The 26837-nt window shown below is 38.4% G+C and overlaps 1 protein-coding gene across 5 annotated transcripts in view; it reads right to left on the bottom strand.

Moving 5' to 3' along the window:
* Positions 1–1087: 1087 nt before the first annotated feature.
* Positions 1088–26837, bottom strand: part of LOC131690839 (E3 ubiquitin-protein ligase sina-like) — a 30652-nt gene continuing 4902 nt past the window's right edge. The window contains exons 2-6 of one of the 5 annotated variants that reach the window (XM_058976899.1): positions 22301–22520; positions 22091–22244; positions 3901–4088; positions 2859–3681; positions 1088–1751 (exon numbers count right to left, since the gene is read on the bottom strand). In XM_058976899.1, coding sequence (XP_058832882.1) covers positions 1539–1751; positions 2859–3681; positions 3901–4088; positions 22091–22216 — 1350 coding nt within the window. In that variant the 5' untranslated portion in view covers positions 22217–22244; positions 22301–22520 and the 3' untranslated portion in view covers positions 1088–1538. Of the gene's footprint in view, positions 1752–1783; positions 1931–2858; positions 3682–3900; positions 4089–22090; positions 22521–26837 lie in introns of those variants that run through there. The other 4 variants (XM_058976898.1, XM_058976901.1, XM_058976900.1 and 1 more) reach the window with 4 other exon arrangements.

Genomic DNA, 26837 nt, shown 5'->3' on the forward strand with positions numbered 1-26837 from the left:
ACAAAAATGTATGCGCAAAAAAGGAATCGCTAATGTACAAAAAAAAATAATTACGATCAATTGAAAAAAATTGAAGAATATCGGTTGAGTGGTTTTTCGACAATCGTGATCACGGAAAAAACCATTTTTGGTCATTTCGAGATAATAGAGTTAAAAATTTCAAGTTACCGCTGCTCTTGGTAGACGAAGTGCGCTTGAAAGCGCTATAACTTTCGATCCATTTCTCGGATCTCTATAAAAATTTGGGAAAATATTATCAAGGAATTGTACTTTTAGGTAAAGTATTAAAAAAATCGATTTTTTTCAAAATAAAAAGGTATGTAATCCCTTAATCCAGTGTTTTTGCTTTGTTGGCTTCATAATAGTGAAATGGTCTTCTGTTTGAGGGCCGTGAAAACTCGAATCGAGTGCCTCAATGATCGCACTACCATTTGAGCCAAAGCGTTAAGCAAAGTTGGCAAAGTTGGCAGAATATTTTCATTGACAGTCGATGCTGGATATGGGTGGGCACTTGTCGGCTACTCGGATGCTGATTAGGCCGGCGATCATGCTACTAGGAAGTCTACGACCGGATATATTTTCTTCTTCGGAGGTGGACCCGTGGCTTGGATCAGTCACCGGCAGTCGTGTGTAAGTGTGTCCTCTATGGAGACTAAATATAACGCGCTGAGTGAATCATGCCAGGAGCTCATTTAGCTACGGAGATTGCTGGAGGATCTTGGAGAAATACAACCTGGACAACCAAAGCTGTCTCAGTTTTATGCAAGTAGAGCACACGAGTAAGCGTTCGAAGCACATCGATACAAAACAGCACTTCATCAAGGACTTGGTGTAATAAAGCTTGCGTATTGTCCGTCGATGGTAACGAAGCCGTTAGGTGCAATAAGGTTTCAACAACTGTTGGAACATATCGGTCTATCGAAATAGGATGGCACGGTGCTCATTGAGGAAGAGTGTTGGAAGGAACAATGACCACCTCTCACAAGATACATCTTGGTTCAACCATCCAGTATCTTACCCCCCGCATCAACTTTTCAGTTGCTTAATATCAACATCAGCGAACAACACACAGAATAAATGCAGCTTTTATATTCTTTTCATTACTGAACTGTACTTATCAGAGTAAACACGCGATTCTAAAACTAACTCGTTTCTTTTGATTTATCGTGCGGTATTTTATCCATTGGCGTTCCTTTTTCTTTCGATTCCGGTATTGCTTCCTGTCGGTACGGTCGTTGCCCACATTAATGCTCTTTCTTTTGATTCGCGGATTCATGGATCTCTTGTCTTCGTTGTTCATCGTTGCCGGCGGACTTACCCTTGGCCGCGGTCATCCTTCCATTCATGTTGTACTACAATACAAAAGCTTTGATGTGACGTTTTGATTGTATACCATGTAAGGATGGTTTTCTTGAGGATTGATCTTGGAGTTTTCGGATTGAAAAGAAAAAAATTGAACTAGCATTAAAAGTAAAAAGATAATCACTATACGATTGTTGCAGAACTTGCCGAGAAGCTAAACATAACATAGCCGAATGTTACCGCCTAAAAGAAGGTTTGGTTAGACAGTTTTCCGGGTATTTCTGCAGGTACAGCCGATCGTCGGTCATCTTATACGGCTGGGTGTACATTCGACATAAGTTGGCCGTCGTTTTGCACTCACCAGGTAGCGGTTTCTGGGTCATTTTGCAGTACTCACTAACCGACGATGGTGAATGCTCGGCCCCGCCCAGTGCAGTGTACGATGGTGGCTGAACACGGTGACCGAGCCGCGTGATGTTGTTCCGTTCAGAAGGAATAGAAGTAAAATTCGTTGTACTATATGACTGTGTGGTGCTTGTGCTGTTGTTTGCAGTGGGAAGGTTTGTACATTGTCATGAGAACATGTGTGCTTATGGTGATGAGCAAGATGCCATTAGTTTGGCCAAAACTGGCCGCGAAAACCGTGAAAACAGAACAAAAGAGAGACGAAGGTAAGTAGAAACCAATTATGAAGACCTATCAAGTACATTGAGCATAATGGAACGGATGACTTTGGTAGCAGTGCATATACCTCAACCTTTAAGCATGTTAGAGTTGTGATTAGCAACAGTCTGGTACGATGACATCACAACTAATTAAGCTGAAATATAATTGCAAGAAGCATTTTATAAGGTGATTTAAAAAACAAACCCAACCATTAAATACACTCAAGTTTTTTTTTACGCGGTTTTTTTTTGCGCGGTATTTTTTTACGCGGTTTTTTTTTACGCGGATTTTGAAATTTACGCGGTTTTCATTTACGCGGATTTTGAAATTTACGCGGTTTTCATTTACGCGGTTTTTGAAATTTACGCGGTTTTCATTCACGCGGTTTTTGAAATTTACGCGGTTTTCATTTACGCGGATTTTGGAATTTACGCGGTACCCATCAATGAGGTTCCCTTTATCGCGGATTCTTAAATTTGAGTGGTCTTCATTTACGCGGATTTTGAAATTTACGCGGTTTTCATTTACGCGGATTTTGAAATTTACGCGGTTTTCATTTACGCGGATTTTGAAATTTACGCGGTTTTCATTTACGCGGATTTTGAAATTTACGCGGTTTTCATTTACGCGGATTTTGAAATTTACGCGGTTTTCATTTACGCGGTTTTCATTTACGCGGCTCGTATCCCCCGCGTAAAAAAAAACCTGAGTGTATTTCTAAGGAAATGGTCTTTTCGGATACAGAAAAAACCAGCCACCAACCAAACTAGAGATCCCAAATTCATGTATATTAATTACAAGAAACAATTCAGTTATAACACAGACAAACGCATAAGCTAACAGACAAAAAACTAAAAAAATGGAGGATAGTTGGCTTTCTTCTTACTCACCGCATCATTCCTATTGATTGAAGGAGTCATCAACGGAGACGGCTCCTGGTGAATAATCGGTGAATCCTGGCCACACACACCCACTCTGTTGATCGATGAAAATTCTGGAGCTTTCTGATCAGAGCTTATGCCAGCCGTTTGTGCTCTCGGTACATTGGCTGGAGCGGAAGATTTCCGCAGAGGAGGATGTCCCGAGGCTTGTCTGTTTCCTCCATTGTTATTAGCATTAACAGAAGTTCCGACAGACGAACTTCGATTTAAATTGGCATGCATTTTACCTTTTTGAGGAAAAACAAACGGAGTTGGCTTAGATTTCATAGGTCTACTGTTACTTTCCGAAACCCGGCGCTCACGGCCAACTGGCTCCACATCCTTAACAATCTTCTTCAATATGAATCGGAACGGAATCGAGCCTCCATGCAGAAAATTTTTGACCGTTTTAAAAGAAACTACAACGCACCTTTCGTCTTCGATACGCTGTTTCAAATCATCGCAATCGGCCACACACTGTTCCGTAAACTTGATACGATGGATTTCATTTTCATCGTGGCATTTGATCTCGAATTCATAATAGTACTGTTGTGCCTCCTCCCGACGACCGAAATAAATGATCATAAAATAAACCATCTTGGTTGTGGCGTTTGAGAAAAAGTACAGTAAAAATTGCTTACTGAAAGCATCCACAAGTTTAATGCTGCCCATTGATTTGGCCTCCGAAAAAGGGATTTCCGATTCCTGAAAGTAACTGAATGGATTACCCAGGACAGGGTGACCCTTGAGAAGATGATTTTCAATTTCATGCTGCAAGCCAGTCCAGTTACATCTAAAAGTGAAAAATACTTTTATTAACATTAACCGGAACTAGAGTTATTTTTTGGGCCAATAGTGTGTTGGAATATGTGATGTGATAATTTTTCATTTTGCACAATGACAATTTCAAAACATTCTGAAATAATCAATTTAAAAAATATACTGCGACATTCTCGTTTCAACGAGTCATATAAAACCATATGTACATTAAACTTGTGAAAACTACACTTACTTGAGAACGTTGAGCATGGATGCAATGCAACGGTAGGGGCGATATTTGCACTCCTCCTGATGACGACGCATATCAGTAGCACTGAAAGTCCAAGTGCAACCAGCTTTGCTGTATAGACATTCTGTTTTTGTGTTTTTCAACATCTGTTCGATGGGATTGCTTTTTTTCTTGTCGAAATATTCAGAACACTGTAATGAGATATTACCTCTAATTATTCATTCGCTCGGAAACAATACAGCACAAAAAATAATTATTTAAAAAAACTGGAAACTGCGACAAACAAAAAATCACGCTGAGCATTCCACTCGAACAAATTATGCGGACCTGAAGAAACGACTCGACATTTCAGAGTCGGCAGTAGGGCACACAGGACCCCCAGTCAAGTGATTTAAACAATTCACTTGTAGTTAAAAACACACATCTACTAGTTGTGAGAATGGATCGTGTCAGACGACAGACACATGCCTTCAGAAATATTCAATTTTGATAAAAGAGCTGTTGCTAGGTTCCAATATATCAATAGATCACCCATTAGCTGAAGAATGACTATTTTCAAACAGATGTCAGATGTTTCCATCATTCCGTTCAGATCAAACTATATGAATATTTCCTATTTATTAGACCAGCGATTCTCAACCTTTTTCGTACCACGGACCTCTTAGAAATCACCCTGTATTGCTGAGGACCCCAACGGAGCTGTCAACATTAACATTAAAGAAACGAAAACGAAAACTGTAGACTGTTCAGTAGGCAACCGATTTAGCACCGCCGAGGAGCTTTGCCCTATACTCATTTCCAAATCATCGATACGATGTGATATTCTTTAACCCCTTCATGCCCATGTTGTTTTTGAACAGTTATAACTTTTGATTGAGACAATATTTGTTCACAAAAACACGTAAGGTTAATAAATGTGACTATTATCTTTTATTTAAGTATTAACAGTTATAAGGATCAGCTCTAGAACTGAAGTTATTGCAATTAGTCTGATTGGATTCCGATGAACCAGTGCTGCCAGTGACACTTCACGTTGGCGATGGAAAATGAATTTTTATATATCTTTGTTATGTTGCAATATTATTGAAAATTGATAGAACTTATCAACTTAGACTCTTTGGTTATGTTTTCCACGCAATTTGACTATTGTAAATATTCTAGGAGAATCGTATGGACCATTCGAAGGTAAAAGTTGAGCAGCTTCTAGCACTGCATGGCAAGCACCTGTCTTTATGAAAAAAAGCTTTTCGTGTTTCTTGACCCCACCATTCTCAAGAAAAAATGGTTTGAAACCTTAAATGCACTAGCAAAAACTTGGGCATGAAAAGGTTAAGAAATATGAAATAAGAAGAAATCTGCAGATCAGATGATCTTATGCAAGAAGATAGTCAACAGTTCATTTTATGTACCAGATGTCAAGTTCCATTCGTAGATATATCTATTATATGATATGATAACCAGAAGAAGAGATAAGCAATTCCTCCATTACATGTGTTCAGTTTCTACCAAAACAAAGGTTTTTGTTATTTTTATTAATTAGTGAACAATTAGGCGGTCTCAACAACCTATTTCTGCGACCTATGTGCATAAACTGCACACTAAACTTTTCACCGTTGTACTTGTCGGTATGTGCAGTGCTCAGGGCCGTCGAGAGCGGCGGCGGGCCCCAAGGCTAGTGTTACTGACGGGCCCTTCTCAACTTACTTATTTGAATCTTGATTAGAGGACTTGTATATATTCATTCATATATCAAACTATGTTGCTGTTGCTAAAATTGCTATGGTTACGAGTTTTTCAATTAGCGGGTTCCCGGGTACTCTTTTGCCCTGTTAAAAATGTACACAATGGTTAACAACCTTATTAGAGGTATATGGAGATAATCCGTGTATTCGCACCACGTTTGTGTCATCGCCTTTATATATACAGAGGTACTGACTTCATGTTGCCACATTCAATGATATATTTAATTTTGCGCAATAAACGCTTCTACTTGATTATTAGTCTGAAAAATAATCAGTGCACTATGTCCAACTATGAAATTGTAAGGTATAGACATTGATCATCTTTACCTCCATTTGCAAATTTGCTATTTTTAACTTCTCCAACAGGTGATTTTAAGGGACACCTCGAAAAGTAAACAGGAATACAGTTTGACCACAGTACGGCCATTTTCCGCTTTGATCGTCATTTATTTTTATTCACGTTCGACACAGTAGGTTGAAGTAGGGGAGACTGGGGCTAGTTGGCGGGGTTTTTTGGTTTCAATTTTTATCGCCGATTTTTTGAAAGTGTTTGATGCATTGTCTCCATTTTTAGAGACAAAAATATGTGACGCGGAAAACCCGCTAACTTACCCCGGCCCCGGGGTAAGTTGGCGGTATGTGGGTATACGCCAAAAACTAAGCAATCAAATGGAGATTCAATTACTTCAAGGGTCCTTTTGGAACGTGCTGAATGTCTTTTCGAGAAAACTGTATATTAACCGACATTTGCTATTATATTTCAGTTTCAATACCCCGGAATTTTGACTTTGACGCGCACTCCCTATACAAAAGAAAATTTTCAAAAATTTTTATGCGATTGGCCGGAATAAATGTCTCCTACATTGGCGAGATACACAAGAAAAAGATTTTCTTACTTTGGAGTGAATTCCAGAAATAAAAATATTTCATGATTTTATTGCACTGTAAATAGTACCGCCAACTTATCCCACGTGCAGCACCGCCAACTTGCCTCAACCGCATATTTTATTAAAAATTATTTAAAAAAATACTTTTGTTTGTGGATAGATGTAATATCTATACGGATGCTCTTTTCACGCGCTATCGAAAAATATAATCATTCGGGAAATAGATTTAAAATCACTCTAAATAACGCAAAGCATTTAAAATTTAGAACATTTACGTGGTATACTCGAAAACACAATATCACCCACAACTTCCACCAAACAAATCGTTTTGCAACAAAAACACATTGGATAACGGGTTTTACCTAACTTGAGGTACACAAGAAGAGCCAGCGCTCTATGTCTAATTGAAACAGAGAAAAAGGGATTCCGCCAACTTACCTCAACCGCCAACTAGCCCCGGGCTCCCCTACGATATTTTGCTTCTGTGGTTTAGACAAAATGATGCACGGGTAGATTTATCTGTTGGAGCAGTTTTTAGCTTTTGTTGTTAGCAAGAATAAGGTAGCAAATTCAGCTCGTAATTCTCGTTTAACCCTACAACGGTTTCGTAACTTTTTCTATACGTAAACGGTTTTGTGGGGTACATTCGTACCCCAGCATTAAAACCGCTCTAATATGCCTAGTTTTTATTGAATTTATAATTAAATTAGATAGTTTTATTCAAAAATAAGCCAATCAAAGCAGCCTTTTCAAAAATAATCGTGCTTTGCAAATTTTTTATGCACATTTTCATTTTTATACAATTTGTCCTAAAAATACGTCAACATCCCTTTTTAACCTTAATATTGCTATAATTTCGGAAGCTTCTAACCGATTTTTACTATCTATACGGCGTTGTAAATATTATTAAATTGCCTTTTGAAAAAATAGTAAATAATTCAAAAACCGACCAAAAAGTGCATTTATTCCGATGCTTGTTTGAACACCAAATACAAATACAATACAAATAGTAAATATACAGCAATATGCAGTAACGAAGTTAAAATAGGCGATGAAGGAACAGACCAGTGCATTGTACGTTCCAGAACTTGGGCTACAGAAGATGAGGAATTGAGTGGTGCGCAGTACATATTATATACAAATCATATTTTGACATCAAAACCAAAAAATACGATTACGATCCAAGCGCCTTTTCTAGTTACTTTGCTATAGTAGCATTATTAAATCAAATAACAGATTTAATTGTTCAGCAGTGTTGAAGCCTATACAATTTCACGCAAGTTACTATGTATCGATACTTTGCTTATAAAAAAGATATAATAAATTTTCCGAATTATATACACATGATAAAACACTAACGTAAACGGTTTTGTGGGGTACATTTGTACCCCAGACAAATTTTAAGCAGGCACTGTTAGGTTATTTAAGTGAAACAAATAGGTTGCACCAGCTTTAATGGAAGTTTAATAATCAAATTGATTTATGATAAAGTTTGCTTGCAGTTAAAATAAACCGTAACGGAATAACAGGGATTGCAAATAGCTCTGGGGTACAAATGTACCCCACAAAACCGTTGTAGGATTAAAAATATAGAACAACCGAGGAAATTTTCTAATCATAGCTTTTATGAAGGTTTTTTTGGAAAGGAATGTGACGTTTTAATGTAGAAGTCGGTTTTAATACGCTGTTGGAATATGCAGTAATAGACAAAAAATGACACAGAACGCAGTAATAAGGAATTAAACGCAAATAAAACAACTGCGAGTACAGCGGGCAAACGACTGCTAGTACTGGTGACTGAATTGAACTGATTTGATTTCCTTATTTGGCACATAGCAATTGGCTTCTTATGGATATCACAAACATCTCTAGCGACGCCCAAAATTAGTGTTCCATCTTAACACAAAGCATTTTTGGCGAAAAATTATTTTAAAGTGCTATAAAAATACAAATATACAAATAAAAATTTATTTCAATTACCGGTTAATTAAGGTCAGTCTACCTACTCATCCCTCCCGGAGTCCAAGCTAAAATCGCTCCGCCATAGATCCCCGGCAAAAACTAGCCCCACTGTGGATAAATTGTGTTGCTATTGTTTTTTTTGGAAATGTTCTTTGAGACCAGCTATTCGAGAAGTGAAACAATTACTAAAAGTGAAAAAGGTGCTCAATGTGGCAGGAGCTAATATCCTACAATTGCACCATATAAAACATTAATTACAGTCATTCGTTACGCGAAACAACATACAACACGCCAACGAATGCGGCAACGTTAACTAAAGCATCCCCGTATATATAGACAACGGCTCTAAACAAGTGCGCTTACACGATTTATCTCTGCCCACTCCTGACATGGCGATAAAAAAGTTTATATCAAGGTACGGAGAAATGGATTTAATAACATAGAGGAACATTTTCCAGGGTAATTCTAATCCTTTTCCTGTGGTGAGAATGCTTGTGAACAAACTAATTCCTTTTTACAAAACCATTTTATGCATATTAACCGAACATGGAACATCTCATCAGACAACACCGGTTATGCACCCAGGGCAGATTCCTATGCGCAAATTCTCCAAAAAACACTGCACCACCTAAAACATTGTACAGAAGTAGCTAAGAAAAGTCCGCCTACCGCTAACAGCACATCGTTATCTTATGCCAAACCACAAAAAGCTTCAAAACCAAGATTTGTGGATCTTACAGAAACAAATATTCACTCAATAAAATACTCCCAGTGTCTGCAATCCAACAACCGGTACCACCAGTAAAGAAACGAACGCAGAAGAGGACGGATACGTCCGTGTGCTTGCATTTCTGTTTGGCGCTGTTCTCTACGAAAATACATTGAATTGGCTTCTGAACGTTTTGTAAAGTATTCTGCCAATTCAAACAAAAAACTCGGTTTTGTTGACCTAGTACATAAAGTAGACAACTCCTCTAAGAACGTTTATTTTAACAAATGTTAAATATATCGTCGGTTGTCACGGTAAAGATGGACACGTCTATCGATACCAGGACACATGTTAGTGAACTCGGGTGATTCGTAGTTATACTGCCTAAGCTCGACCCTCATTAACAGAAGACAAAGATTAAGCCCGTGCGATATTAAGCCTGTTCTAATGACCCTGCCACTTCTAGTTTTCCTATCTGTTTACTTCACATCCTTGCTCTCACTTGAGTACTATGGCTCTAATTTTCATAAATTTCCCTACCCAGTAATCTCTAGCTAATTGAATGTCGTTAAAATGTAAAAAAGAAAATGTGACTAACATAGTCGAAATAAAAAAGAAATAAAGTTAAATATAAAATAAAGCTCTGGTATCCACAATTTCGAATTCTCAAGTTATTAGATTAAAATGTCTTTCAAATTTTTCTCCGCTTTCATCATATGACAATTTAATAGGGTGAATAATTACAAAGAAATTACAATTCTTATTTTTCTTGCTCTTCTATGAATACCAGACGTTTTCACCCATCTTCCGGATAAAAATTCGGGCCCCCAAACGCGACCCGGGCCCCAGGGCAATTGCCCCGGCTGACCCCCCCTCTCATCGGGCCTGGCAGTGCTTTATGGTCGCATTTATGACCGCGCCACCCGGATTCCCATGAGCATTATGGCGGCTCAGACACTGTGTATCCATGTTTCTCAGAAATACATTGCTCCATACATACATACAAACATCCGCGCGTACAGAACGATATCGTTAGAGGCGTTATACGTTATGGACGGGATGATTCCCATCTATATCACTCTGGCTGAGGACGTAGAATACTACTAGCGAAGGAATACATGAAATGCAAGGGGACTAGAAAGAGAGGACTCGTTGTCTAAGTGGCAGCAAGAGTGGGACAACGGGGAGAAAGGATGGGTGCATGGAGGTGTACTGCCATGTTACACAGTTTCTGCTTCCGGAAGTACTTGCATCGGCTTGAACAAGCTTCGTCACCCCTTTACCCGGAGTGTGTGAACGTGTAAGAGACGCCGGAACACGTGACAGTCGACAAAACAGCCTAAGAGATGTGTCACGATGGGTATATCTGGGATGCGGTCAACAGAGTAGTGACGAGTATACTCTCCGAGCTGCAGAGAAAGTGGCGAAGAGACCAACAAATCAGTGACACGGACTTGAATGCCGCCAGGAAATAACAAACTGGTGAACAGTTGGGTAGAGCGCGACGCAGCTCCAGGTTCAAATCATCGGGATGCCAGCGAACCGGACACCAAGCTCCACCGGAACCGTCGGACCGACCTTGACACCATACCGGGTAGCTAGCTAGTAGACTAGATCCGACGCCGCGTCGAACTACCAACACCGAGTCATTGAGGTACCAGTGAACCGCAAGCTACGCTCCACCCGGAATCGCTGGACGGACCTCGGCACCTAGTAACTGGCGTTTAGTACGCTAGGTCCACCGCCGAGGACTAGACTAAGTAGCTCGGGATGAAGTGGGGAGCTAAATAGCTCACGAAAGCAAGCACCGGCATCGGAATAAATCCACCGCCGAGGAATTCATAGTAGGGTGGATTTTAATTAGCTTGGAGCTAATTAATTCACGAAACATACATCAATACCAGAAGAAACTCTTAGTCGGAGTAGGCACTTTCACAGCCGGACAATATCCGAGTAGATTCGATAAAGCGAGGAGCTAATGCGGGTATCGGTGTCGGGAGAAATTATGGCATTACACGCGATCGCAATCCTTCTTGTTAGATCAGCCGCATCAACGTTCTCGGTCCCGCTGTCCGACCGAAGTGTCTCAACGAAGAGATCTTTGTTGAAGACTTTCGTTTTCCACTTTCACTTACCAGTCGTTCTTCTCCGAGCTGCAGCAGGGTTACCGAAATGTACAAACGGAACCTTCATTGCACAATCGTACGTCTAACTTCTCTAGAGCTTCCTGCAGGATAAATCCTCTTGTGTTGGTTACTCCACTTCCACTGTCTAGCTCCAGTTTCCGTAAGCCATTTAGTTTCCAGCTTTGTCGCGATCTACTCCGATAGTCTCCGGCGATAAACTCACCTTAATCCGACTGAGAGTTCCCCGGCAGCGGAATTTCTCGCTAAACTGATACCCATCTCCTTGAGTATTTTGCTCCCAGAATGTATCGAGAGCTACTCGGATATTTTCCAACGGTGAAATTACCCTACTCCAATTTTCACTACAGGGAGATATTCCCAGAAGATAACTTTTGCTAAAGAGACTCAGAAAATTCCATTTAAAATATTACGCACATTTTTGTAGAATGCACAATTTATGAAATTTCAATGAAATTTGGGGGGGGGGTGGTCCTCCCCCCGCTACTACGCCACTAGTGTAATCGCACTTGAGACTACGTTCATAAATTCGTAGGTGTTAAAACGTTCACAGGGGCGTTTAATGTTTGCGGGATCGCGGCCATGGACGTTGTACGATTTCATGTTGTTCAAATCTAGGAGCGTGTGAGATCCCCGTTATCATTATATTATCCGCTCGTGGAGCCCAGAAACTCCGCGTGTATATGAGTTTTGTTTTCTTTGAGACACAGACTGAAGGCTGCTAGAACCCAATGTAGGGACTTCCGGAACGGAACGATTCAAGAGCGCTTGAGAATGGGCGAAGGTATAATCGCACTTGATCGCGTTTAGTAATTCGTAAGTGCTAACATATTGCCGTGATCACCGGAGCATTTTTATGTATGCGAGCATATATGCGCACGAATGATCGCGATTGCATGCCTAGATACGTGACCAGATTCATATTATCTGTCCCGGCCTCCTCGATCTACTAAAGTGAGATCGATATGAAGACTTACAATTATGTTCAATAGAATATGAATAACTATTTTCCTGGCTGACGCATTAGAGGAATATTTACGATTAAACTAGTATTAAAGATTGATACCTGATGCACTAAATTTATTCAAACTAATATCGTGCATGAAATTGAAATTAAAATAACAATTTTTTATCCCTTTATGAGCAGCTAGGGCCGAGGGTAGCGGCTAACGGGTTTCATGCATCCTTGACCTGACGGACGAAGCTATTGTGCCTTGAACACAGGTAACGAAGATCCAACGTCCCCGGTTGCCAGACAAATATCTGTAATTATTTAGCGTTCGAGTCCAGGGATTCATATCTGTCCGGGTTGACGTGGGTGCTCACTAATTGCGTAATGGTGTAATCGCGAAGGGCTCGAGCATTTGTATGTTACCGTGTATATAATTTCGCGCGCATAAATTCGAATTTATAATCGTGTGGATATTCGCATATTTGCGTGCATTCTTGAATGACCGGGCGCGGACCGTGAATCTGCTGCTTATTTTTTAGTACATGGTAGAGATGCTAGAAGTGAGTTACTCGCCCCAAATCACTAGAGCTCCCGGTCATGTCGCCATGAAACGTGTCGTCTAGTGAATATAAGCGTCATTTTTTGATTGGTCTAACTGAAGATATGAGGCTAGACTACATGGACCGAGGGTAGGGACTTCCGGACGTGACCGATTCATGACCGCGCGAGCGGTGGGTTAATGCTTGAGACCGCATTGGCAAATTTATAGGTTCTACAACGTTCGCTTAGTTACCGGGGTGTTTTAATGTTGGCGAGATTGCGGACGTAAGCATGCGTAGATGATTGCAATTTCATGTTCGCATTTGTGACTAGGTTTGTGTTATCATGAAGGCCACGAGCGTTTGTACGTTCGGAATGGGAGATTGTGAGTGTATATGAGAGAATATTCAATCAATTGTGTTAGTGAGTGTTAGTATAAAACTAATTTTGGATATAGTAATAGAAGGACTCATAACATGCCGAATAAAGAAAAAAGATGCTAGATTAATTAAAAGTGTATAAACTGACCGATATTATGTTTCGTATACACCTGTAATTGAAAAGCACACTAACAGAAGTACAACAAAAACCGACTAATGGAGTAGAAAAAAAGAACACATGTAACATGTGTTCATACTACTTTAACTCGTCTAAATGCCAAAAAACGATGTTTATCCACCATTAACGACAATTGCATTATGTTAGGATGTCATCATGCTGTGCTGACCGAGAATGAATAATTGACGTGCATCGGTAAATTAATTGTACCTTAATTTATCCAATCCAATCTTCCCTAATGAATCGAATAGAATGCACGAATTGAAGTCCGATAAAAAGTGACCAACAAATCCTAGAAAAGGTTACTCTCTAATCTATCAAGCAATAGTCAGTTCCAAGGTGCTTAGAGTTCTAAGGTGATTTGTCTTTGGCAGTAACTAGGTGAGGAGAGGTAAGCGTACCGCAAGCTGCGGGGAAGAATAATAACAGCGAACAACTTTGTTTGCATACCGAAATCCAAGCAAACATGCATGGAGATGTAGTAAACAATGTTGTTAGCTGTCGTTTCCAGCACCAACATGGCCGATCAGTGATTTCAAGGATCGTATCACCTGGGAATAAAAGCTCCTTGACCAGTTCTGCACCCATTCCCTGACCCAGCTGTCAGGCTCAGATGAACACATACACAGATATACATACGACTAGCAGATAACAATTATACAACATTACTGAAAACTGTCTAATAGGTTTCTACTTCTACATTTCTTTAATTAATTGGCCTGTGCACGTTGACGAAATCGACCAATAATTCGACACACAACGACCCCATTTGCGAGCCGTCCTCACAAACACTTGCATTAAGGCTCAAGTTACCTCAAGGCTTGGTAGTATGCGTAAGAAAAATTGTGTTCAGCTTTGCCACCAGATTATCCATTTAAACCTTTTCAAAACTCTAAAAGAAGAATATCAGTCGATTTATTAGATCATCACGATTCAATTCATGCAAAATACCTGCTGGAAAAACCATCGGCTTAGCTGGATGGTGCTTTTGAAAAAGTGGCTGTGATTTTTTATCACACTACCACACCGAGCTGGGGTACGCACCACAACTGCGCAATGAAAAAACCACAGCCACTTTTTCAAAAGCACCGTTTAGCTAAGCCGATGGTTTTTCCAGCAGGTATTTTGCATGAATTGAATCGTGATGATCTAATAAATCAACTGATATTCTTCTTTTAGAGTTTTAAAAAGGTTTAAATGGATAATCCGGTGGCAAAGCTGAACACAAATTTTCCTACCCACACTACCAAGCGTTCAATTCTAACACATGCTTAAAAAAGGTAACTTGAACCTTAAGCCGTTGAACAATGTTTGCAAACACAGCCCACAAAAGATCATTCCACGTCGATCCGCCAGTCGGCCTCGCCAGTGTGCACAGGCTGTCGGTTGATCGTTAGTTTGGGCTGGTGCAGAGTATGAAAAAACACAAAATATAAAAAAGCCTATAAGCCCTCTTGGTCTCCTCGATGCACCACTATCGAGGCATAATGCAATATCCATCTTAAAGCAGTTGTCTGCCAGAAGTTCTTTAAAACTGATGCACAAATATGCTTGATGATGTTTGCAATACCGTCAAACCCGTCCACCTAGGGGAGGGAATTAAAATTAAACTAACAAGTTGATCCTATAATCTGCGTGTTTTACCTATGGGACACAACATTGTGGCAGCAAATCCGCTCAATGCGACGTAAATTTGCGTCGTTTCTTTGATTTTTAAACGATTACGGGAATATCAGCATGTCAAGCGAGGCAGAGTTCACAAACATCCTCGAGTAGGATGAACTGCACAGAAAAGCGCTTCTGGAACAGCTTGTCAAATTGATGGATAATGATTTGCCTTACAATCCTCACCACGGAGTTGTTTTGATAAACGGTACGGGCGATGCCAGTGTTTACTGAGTGCGGCACTACCTCGTAAGATAAGAGCCGCGTGAAAATGTTTCTCCGAAAATTGAATTCGTTGGATCCCTATGTCAATTTTATTTTACAGGAAACTCCACTACAAGTTTTGTTTGCGGACATAGTGACAACGCTGGACGGAGATGTTTGGACATCCGATGTTTGTATTTTTCCGATCATTTCAGTATTTACAAACACAAACGACACTATCACATATCCCAGTGCGGCGAACAAATCATGTGGAGATTTTAGCGTAAACATGTTCAAAGTAAAGCTTGATATTCCTCGCCGGATAGCATTCTGATGCCGTTTTTGCTAGACTCCGAAACTGAATCAGGTTCCAACTCCAACACATTTCCACAGCATTTAGGGTTAGAACCAAACTCATGGCATTTTCGTTTTTGATGGTGCACTACACCGGTGTAGTCGGTGCTACACTCATCCAAACTTGGGTGTAATCATTCTATCTCTTTTTTAGCACTACAGCGTTGTAGCACCAGGCAAAAAAGAAAATGGTATCAGTTTCGTTTCAAGCAAATTCCAAATGAGATAACATATATAGATTTGGACGAGATAGCTCGTCAAAATGAAAAACTGTAGCGAATCCAATGGCAATAAAAAAATTGTTATGGTGTCAGCAAATGAATAATCTCCAACACAAATCATATATGTTATTGAAAACCCAAAAGCTGCAACAATCGGAAATTGAATCGGACACCCAACGGGATGCCGGAAAAGAAAATACAGAATGCAGCTCAAACTCCCAGACGATCGTATCGTGCTGGCAGTGCATTTCGTTGCTCACTGCTCGTACACCACTTACCCCTGCCTCACACTAGTTGCGGAAAAGTGCAGCATAAATAATGCTACTGTGAAAGTTTCACTGCAAGTGCAGAGATCCAACGGGAAGAAGAATTTTCAGAATAAGAAGGAATCAAAACGAAATATTCAGAGGAAACGTGACTATGCGATCAACACAACACACGTGTGATCCAAAGGCGCAAATACGCCGAAGTCAGTATAGTCTAGTTAACATATACACAGCCAATACATGAAGGGATCCGGGAAAATTGTAGACGTTCGCCTACAATTTTTCTTGTCAATATTATTGTTTGTGGTACATATGATATGTGACACAATTATTAAAGCGGCCAGGCCAACTGTGCAGCGTACAAAGTGAAGATGATTCAAAATTATACGGCAATTACATTATTCATTTAATGAAGAATTTAATCAACGAACTATTTCAAATCTTGAATAAGGAAGAAACGTGGACAACCGTACCGACCGTTTCAATCTGATGGGGATTTGATAAATCGTAGGGAGTGACTTAGCTAAGAGAGTTAATGTTACTCCTTTGGTCCTAGGTTCCTGGGATAGGATAGGACAGAAGTATTTAGCCCTGTCCTGGCTGATGAGCCTAGGTTATACAAAGGCGCAAATACGCCGAAATTCGTATGAACGGGTTTCGGATTGAACTGCAAATCGGTTGCGAATCGGATTATACAATTATTGCGGAAGAATCGTTACCACACCTAGGTGATCTAAAGAAACGCTCGCCGAAACTTTAAGTTTCACATTGAGACAAATAACAAAATCGTTGGTGTATTACGTGACACCATTGAAAAGATTGAGCATGCTCGGAATCGAATCGTTGAATACCTTTGATCTCAGTCAAAATTTCTAAAACGGGCCATCCAAATTAGGTGATAACGGAATTTCGACGGAAGAACCGATTTTTTTGATATTTAAAATATTGATATTTGATAATATTTTATTTTTTTGGCCCGTTTATTTTTAAAAAATTACTACGAGCGACCTAATTGACCGATTTTAGCGAACTAACCAGCAATAAAACTGTCGTAAGACACAGATTTTTCTTGATTTTTTTACGATCCAAGAAGTTACTTTTTAAACAATTTTTTATAAAAATATAAAATAAGAAAGTATTCTGCGCCTCTTCTTTATTCGAAAACATATCACATACTACTTTTAGTACCTAACAACAATCCGCCGTGAAAAAAATGGCCCACCATTTGTAACTAAGTTCTTCCACGCCGAATTTCGCCGCGTACGGAATACGAACAACGGTTTGAAGGCATAAACAGCTTGTTTTATCATTTATTAAGCCTATAACTTTGAATTTAATTGATTTATTTAATTTGAATTTAATGATATGTGCATATTTATGCATCAATCGGATGTAAATAATGCAGGCTACAATTTATGGAAGAAAGTTTTTAAAAATTCATTGAAAATATACAAAAAGATCATAGTAATATGAATAAATTAATTTTTTTTGCTCAATTGGCCAATATTTTTTCAATTTAACGCAATGACACACTTTCAACGAAATTCATAAAATTTTCTTCCATAAATTGTATCCTGCATTAATTGCAATCGATTGATGTATAAATATATCACCGCATTAAACTCAAAGTTATAGGCTGAGTAAAGGTTTTCCACGCTTGCTGGCCGCGCTTTCATTTATTATATGTATAGCGCATTGCGCACATAACAAGTGCGACTGAAAGTGCGGAAACGCCAATAGAACTGCGCTTTAACATTGAATCGTCTTGGTGTCTATTACGCACTTATGTATTATCCAACGAGGAATAAGTGCGCCTCATACATGAAAACGATTCAATGTAAAAGCGCACTTTTATAAGAAAAATCGCACTTTCATGGAGTCCAGTTTTAAATGCCACGAATAATACTATGATGCGACAAAACCTGCAACAAACATGTTAGTGAATGCAAAGTCGCCGCCATGCAAGCTGTTTACACCTTTATAAATAGCTGGCCATTTTTGTTCTCTTCGGCATTTTTTTAATTCATTTCGTTTATTTGATAGGCACAAATGCGTTAGCTTGGTGGTGCCAAATTTAATATTGTCTAATTCTATATTCAATGAACTGAACTAATGATTTATTTGATTAATTCGATTTATATTGATCTTCTGCATCATTTGATGACTATTTTTCATTTTTTTTGCTTTATTTTTTTAGTTTCACTTATTTTATTGATTTTCTTTAATTTATTCGGTTGATTTGAGGTTTTATTACTGCAGAACCCGAAACTGTGTTTATCTCACCTCTAGTGATACGTGTAAGAAATGTCTCATTTCATTGCAAGGCGGATAAAATCGTGTTTATTTTTCATGAATACTCAAAAATAGCTTAAATAAACTTCAATGCAATAGAAATAAGCAATGTTAATTTAATGAAATTGTGAAAATTGCAGTATTTTCAAGTGACTTGTGCCAGTGGATCAGTTTGGAATTTGAAAGCAAGAAACAGCTTAAATTTCCTGTTTTCGCTTATATTTTCAAATTCGGCTAAGCCACTATCGCACAAATTTTTTTAGACCACTCTACTGCCCTACACAACGTAACTGCGACATATATTTTTCCTTAACCTGATATAAAGCTTATGCTAACAGGTTGTTGTTGCAAATAAACATACAAAACGCAAATACAAATACATAATTGATTGTTACTGTATTTTACTTCTGTTGTAATCAGGGGTGCCAACCTTCCAGATTTATCTGGATTCATCAAGATTTTCAAGCCTCGTCCAGACATAAAGATTTATGTTTGTCTGATCCAGATTTCAGGGAATTTGTCCAGATTTATCCAGACAATTTGAAAAATATCAAAATAAGTTTCATTAACCACTTTTTGAGAAAGCTGGAAACACAACATACCATCGTTTTTTGCAGTCCAAGATTCTGGAAACTCTGAGATTCAAATTTAATCAATGTGATCTATGCTGAAAATCAAGCATTGGACATTTCCAGATTAGCAGCGCAATCACCAAATTTTTAGTAAGCCGATATATTTACTAATATACAAACATGTTTCATTAGTAAAACGTAACAAATATAGCCAATCGGTGAAGAATACACCTTTTCCCAAAGAATTTGGGTCATCCAGACAATTCCACTTTTTAAAAAAATATTACAGATTTTTTGGAAAAACACTTGGCATCCCTGGCTTCAGGATTGTTTACATATTTTTGGTTGCCAATACTAGCAAACCGTGTGATCTGCCACACCTATATATACCTCATTGTACCATTGTATTAAACGTACCTCCAATTCTCCCTTTTCATCACACTACTTATCTCGTTCTTCTAATGTCGTTTTTGCTTGAAGCGAAACTGAGTCAGTTTCTAACCCCAACTGCTGTCAAAATATAGGGTGATGAGCCTATTTTGGCACCATTATGGAGAGGGTCGCACTATTTTTTGAACAACTTAAAAAGAAGCCATATTACCTATAACCTTTTTCAGAATAAAGTATCAGTGCACTGTTTCTTAAACATCTGTATAATGCTTATTTGGCAGAATTGTCTCAATTTTCAGTACAAATGAAAATAAATGTTCTATTCTGTGCATCTATTCCCACCTGAACGTTCCAATTATCGCATCATGTGTGTGCCGATTTCCACCTCATAGAAAAACAATCTAGTTGAAACGCAATGCCTCATATTTCATTTGCGTCGATTCTAACTAGGTATCCAGATCATGGACGCCAACGCGTGATTTCTAAAACGAATTATTCTGCTTTTTTCAGCCGATCAAAACAAACGTAAACATTACGCACACGAAAGAAACTCATCAGCTGTTAATAGAAGAGCGCCCAGAACTGCGCATGCAGGAAATAACCATGCGAAAGTTAACAACTGGAATATAAAGTTCACATCACACATTACTTCCTCCCGATCCAAATTGTATGTGCAGATGAAAATAAAATATCTGCAATCAACAATTAGTTGAATAACTTGAAATAATTGATTACTTATACCTGAAATTGCATAACATTATGTTTTCAAGTTCATGTTTTGGTTTGGCCGCACTGGTGATTCTTTTCTGTATGATGGATGCAAAAAGTTGGTTTTGATTGTGGTAGTGTATCAGCAAAACATGCCAATAATAGGAACCCCCGTATTTAGTTTTATCCTATTATAACACTAGGCCTATTCTAGTGTTTGACGAGTGCTTTTAAAGTGAAATAATCGTAAAAAGGTTCTCCAGCTAAAATAAAGGTATGTATCAGTGCAATATTTAATATATTTGTGCCGGAATAACGAGATATGAGGCGGTAAATGCTGGCTCGAAAGTGTTTATTTTGCTAAGCGCCGTTGCGTTCTGTTTCGGTTCACTACGCGAGTGAGGCGGATCAGCAGATATTTCAATAAGGTGATTTTGTTTTAATTAAAAGTTGGATTTAGTGGATAGTTCTGAATACGTATGTGCACAACAAATAAAGAATATAACTTGAGCTTTTTTTGCACACCTGTTTTAGCCAAATCGATATTGTCATTATCTCATATGCTTGGTTCGAAACCAAGGGATACGAAATAGGGTCACAATAGGCTCTACTGCCATAATAGGCACATCACCCTATGAACTGATAGCAGTTGGGGTTAGAGCCTGACTCTGTTTCGGGTTCAAGCGAAAACGCCATAAGATTCCACCAATACCATCATCCGATTAAACAGTACAACTCGGAGGATCGCATTGTATGTTGCATGGAGATGTTTATTTGATCATCGATGGTATATTTCTTTCTGCCTCTCTGCTGAAAATTTTATGCATTAGACATATCCGGTCGATCCACTCATTGTATGCTTACTACTTCTAGTCTAGAAGTATATGCTAAAAAATGCATAAAAATCACAGCAGAATAAAGGAGACAGAAATAGAAAGTATGCACACTGATAAATAAAAATATGCAGAGTGAACATACTTTCTATTCCCGCCTCTTTTATTCAACTGTGATTTTTGTATATTTTCTAGCATTCAATGAATGGATAGACCGAATATGTCCAATGCATAAAAGTTACAGCAGAAGAAACGAGAAGCAGATATAAAAATATGCTATCGATACATAAATAAAGTTCTGCGTGCAGGCTCTGCAAATCTTCGTTTCTCAGTTCTGGGTTTACTTAAGGGCCGTTCATAAATTACGTAAGCTCCCAACCGCAGGGCATATGACCAAATGTTACATTTTAAGAAATATGGGAGACTGGGAGAAAGCTAGAACGTGACGTAACATGCTATTACTGAGAAAAGAATAAAACGCTTATACGTTACGTATTCGGGGAAGAGGGGTTAGATTCGAGCGAGTTGCTCTAATGGTCATAAAATCCATATAAAAGTGAGTTTTGAGCAAACCTAGAGCGACTCGAATCCAATAATGAAATCAGCGTTAGGTTTGCAAAAGCGCAATAATAAACATTCATAACATAACGATAATATTCGGGTGAAAGTTCGGTTAAAGCCCTTAATAAACAAATTACAATAACGATAATAAACATTCATAACATTTACATTTTGGGCACAAGCACATTTTCAATATTTAGAAAATACGATCAAGTTCCACGAATAGAATGCAGTCCCAAAATAAGCACAAGCACGTCAAATTAAAAATGAAGCAAATAATTTTTAAAGCAGTAATCGAAACAATAATGAACGGAGTTCTTGGCGACAAGTCTGTCACGCTAAACAAAAACAGTCATGCTAAAACACATAAAGCAAATAAAGTAGGCCTTGTTCTAATTAATTTTGCCTTCCCAAACTCAAGTTGCCATAACAGCGTGGGATTTACTTGCCACTATTTTTCGAGTTTCTTTGCTCCACAACACATTTTATCATTCATGATTCATTCATTCACTTAACAGATTGCAGTTTATAACAGCGTGCTCACAGAGTTTATCACTAAATTGAAAATCAAAACAAACCATGAACTGTAGATTCACTTGCTGGCTTATCACTTTACATGCTATATACACTCACCTGACATAGACGAACATTCAACCGGTCAACGCAGGATTTGCATCCAAGATGCTTACCGCTGCATTCATACACCTCCTCCTCGGGAAATTTGTGGCACAGAACGCATTTGAGCTTTTCGAGATCCATCACTACATCCGAATAAAACTGCCTGTTCCTGGAAATTACGCACACTCAAATGATAACGTCCTTCCAAATTACGCCTGCGCTTACCGAACCGCAATGCTCGAGTTTGAAAACGATAATGAAGAGCCTTCGCTTTCTATTCAGATTTGAATTGTTTTTGTTTCTTTCTCTCTAGTCAGCAATTTGCATCGCACCCCCTTACCCACACGTATACTGTTTAGCGCTGTTTAGCTCACCCTAAACGAGCAGAAATATTGACAACATCAATTATTTATCATTATATTGATGGTGTAAGGTGATATTCTAGCTGTAGATTTCAAATGGGATAGACGTATTGAAGCAGTTTTGTCAGTATTTTATTAATAATATTCTGGTCCCGCCGCATATGATGCGTTGAAAATGATCTTGAGGGGCTAGCTGATGGAAAGAGAAATAACAATGAATGGAGAGCATTCATAAACCACGTGTGATGCGAGATTTGAAGTAATGCATACATTGAACCCATAAAACAGGGTATTTACGACAGTACTTTGATATAAACTGACCATCAAAGGGTGATGTGGCTAATGTTACCACACAGAAACAAATATTTTGTAATTTTAAATTTATTTTCATGCACATATTTGGAAGATGAATATAAATGTAAAATGAAGTTCCACCACAAATACACACAATTTGTCGTGCTTTCTTCCACGAATTTCATTATAATTTTACACGTTGATTGAAAATTACAGCTTCATTAAATAGGATACAAATGCTCTTTAATGTATTTTTAATCCAATATTGCTGTAAAATAAATGACATGTAATATAAGAGGAACGGAAGTGTAAAATCATATGCTTTTTGATGCTCCCATTGAGTGCATCGAATTCAACTTAATTCTCAACGAAAAGTTTTAATTCAGCCTTTGTATATTTACATTCGTATTGATGTACATGTCGCTAAATTTCATTATTTTTTGGTGTGCATATTTACGAAAACAGTGTAACTCAATAAATCGATCGCTTTTACCAAAGAGAATAGGGAAAGAGACGAATAGTGTGAAGCCAAAAATACCTTATTGAGCAGACCAATCGTGCAATGTAAATAAACATTACTCATGCCTGAGTTGGAGGAGATAAGTATTGTACATCTATTAAAAAAGAAATTTCAATTTTCGTCAGAATTTGGTTCAATCGTGATTGTGAGGTGCATTCTAGAATATATGTATGAGTAAAAACAAGCTTTAGAATTATTTCATCTCTTTGTTTCGAAATGCGCATCGTTTGATAAACAAATCCAACGATCGACATACGGTTTGTTTTCAAAATATAATAGGAGTCATGTAAAGTGCTGCCTGTGGAAGCGGTTGCCAAAATTCTAGTGTTGAAATCATCATAAAGGGAGTGTTGCCGTTTTGACTGATTTTCACTCTTCGTCTCTTTCACTATTCTCTTTGGCTTTTACCAGAGAGAATTTACGTTCAGCATAAATCATAGAGAATCATTGTAGAGTTATCGAACACCGCCGTATTAATCGAAAGAGTAAAACAAAGTAAACAAGGAGATGCTCTTATTTTCTGTTAGGGTAAACAGGTCTAATACGTCACCTCTGTTTCTCAGAGATGGCTGGACTGATTTGCACAAATTTAGTCTCAAATTAAAGGTACAACCTTCCCATCGGCTGCTATTAAATTTGTTGATTGGACTTTTAGTTCCGGAATTAAGGGTTGATAATTACCAAACTAACTTAGCTTTAAAGATCCATGAAGCATGTACGCTAGGGTGACCATAAAACGACCATTTTTGAAATCACTAATCTACACCTCCTAGCGTCGTTCCAAATCAGGAAAAAATAACACTGTCCAAATTTGAGCGAAATCGGTTAACCCTAACCCCTCCCCCAAAGAGCTTAAAGTTTGTATGGGATTTTTGGCCAAAATGTATGGGGAAACACTCGCAGTTCACAAAATCGCCGCTAGATGTCGCTGTAAATGGCCGATCACTGACCTAGGAAGGAGTTAAGCTTTTGAAGATATGCTGAACAAGTTTGTCGAAGACTGCAAGACAATCCAACCAACCGTTAAAGAGTTATTAACGTTTAAATTTGGATACTGCTGCTTAACATTCGCAAAGGGCGTACTCCGCTTATCTCATGTATGTGAACCACGAGTGAAGGTGGGACAAAGTTAGGAAAAACTCATATAACTCTGAAACGGTAAGAGATAGAAAGTTATGATGTTCCACAAAGTTGTAGAGGAATAAAAGGACTTTTTGGTTTCACTAGAAAGTTTCAGGATTTCTCCGCAAGGTGGCGGTAGTGAGCCAAGCAATTTAAAGGGAATAATCCTATCTGTACAACGGTAAGAGATGGAGCATTTGGATGTTCTACAAAGTTGTAGAGCAGCAAAAAATATTTTCTTTTCTCATTTGAAAAATGCAGAATTCTATCACATGGTGGCGCCAGTGATCAAAATTAATTCAAGGTAATACTCCTATCCATACAATGGTAAGAGCTAGTGCAATCTGATATTCTGCGAAGTTATACAGTATTTCAAAGGCTTTGTTATTAAAATTGTGTTTTTGTTATTAAAATTGGAATAAGGACGCATATATACTGTGTGTATGAAGCTTAAGGGGTCATACCTTTTTGCCTTTCTCAATAGAAAGGTATTGCAATTGCTCTGAAAACCGACTTTTTAACGGAGGCCCGGAGGGCCGAGTGACATATACCATTCGATTCAGTTCGTCGAGTTCGGCAAATGTCTGTGTGTTTATGTGTGTGTGTATGTATGTATGTGTGTGTATTAGACTGCCCAGAAAAATAATGAATTTTTGAAAACTCAATCGGCCCACCCCTGAGTCGATTCCTAGTCCCATCAGGAGTACTTGCTCCAAATTTGAAGCAAATCGGACAAGTCTAGCTACCGGACCAACGTGCTTGCAGTTTGTATGGGATTTTTCGACAATTTACATGGAGAAAACCCTCTTGCTCACATTTTCGCCGCTAGATGGCACTGTATACATCAGATTATCACCAAAAGTGAAACTTAAGAAGAAAATTCTATTGTCTACAACTTTGTTGAAGACTGCAAAGCGATGCGACTCGAATAAAAAAAGTTATTAAACTTTTAACGAAGTGATGTCTGAGTCTGTTTTGCATGGGGCCTAGCAGTGCATGATAGTGTATCAGTACTAGGTTTTAACAAACTAAACATTTTTGTGGATTAATGGTTCGATTTAGCTGAATAGTATGTTCGGAAGAATTGCAGTACATAATACGAGTTATGTTTTGGTTAGAAAATTTTAAAAGCCTAAAACAGCGATTTATTAGGAAAAACGTTCACGAATGCAGGAAAAATGTTGAAATGTAGTCTCCGGTTATTCAACTAGGTCGACTAATAGAAACCGATTAAAATTACAATTATTTTGTTCAATATGTGTGGTTCGGTGCGGTAACCAATCACGAACTGGTTTTAGTTGGGTGCACAGTGGCTCAAAACAGCGTTTAGAGGTACTTAATTCATTGGAGTTAAAACTGTTCATATTAGCGATTTTACATATTCAACAATGTTTGTGTGTATAAAAAGCGCCATCTTTTGGCAACATCGTTGTTTTAAAAAATTGATCGTAGTAGGCTATAAAAAAATTAACTTCTGAACCGAAAGAGATAGCGCTTGGCCGTCTTCGACAAAGTTGTAGAGGAGAGTATTTTCATAAATTTTGCAGAAGGCATGTTGTCTCTGTCACTCACAGTTATTGAGTTATAAGATATTTTCTATGATGAAGTCCTACAATTCTTATTTTTACTTATAACTTTTTTGTTTCTGACTTTTCGCGACCAATAGAATAATTCCTACTCGTTCAGTGAGCCATACGCGCGACTTCAAGAGGTCCAGAGGTACAGCTTTCAACAGGGTATAACTTCTGAACGGGTGATTATGGACAAACGGTTTTGCCTTCGTTTTGTAGGTGAAATCCAGTCCTATTAGAATAATTGATAGTATAATTACAGTGTTTGCCGATAGGCAAGCTACACGGGTTCGAAAACAGGTTAAAATAAAATCAAAATCAGCCATAAGTCTTTACACAGCATTCACAGCTATTTTGTTTCTTCGTAAAAGTTGTGTGTTTTGTAATGATTAAAAATACCTTCGAACATTATTAACGCGAAAAATCAGAAACAAAAAAGTTATAAGTAAAAATAAGAATTGTATGAATTCATCTTAGAAAATATCTTATAACTCAATGGGGTGTTGTAAAATCTGTTTTTTTTTCGACTCGGTGCATGAAGTTAGCAGTAAAGATTCACGAACTGGTTACGGGCGGGAGTTTAAAATCCGGTTTTTCGTCGTGCATGCTACTCTCTATCAGAAATGAAAATAATTTCCTCTGCTAGTAGTAGGTAACGACACAAATTGATTCATCCACCAGCCGTGTACAGTTCGCAAATATTTTTTCCCGGTATTGTACAGCCCTTGGGTAACCCTGTACGCTCTAAACAGCTCTACACAAAAAATTGAAATAAAACTGTAGCGGACCTACATTTAAAATTTCTCATCATTTCAGTGTCCGGTTGGTGCATCATATTGAAGGCTCTGACCGAGATGAGCTGAAACTTTTCCCCATTTCCAAGTAGTTTTTTT

The sequence above is a fragment of the Topomyia yanbarensis genome, chromosome 3 (genome assembly GCF_030247195.1).
Source record: "Topomyia yanbarensis strain Yona2022 chromosome 3, ASM3024719v1, whole genome shotgun sequence".
Classification (NCBI taxonomy): Eukaryota; Metazoa; Arthropoda; class Insecta; order Diptera; family Culicidae; genus Topomyia; species Topomyia yanbarensis.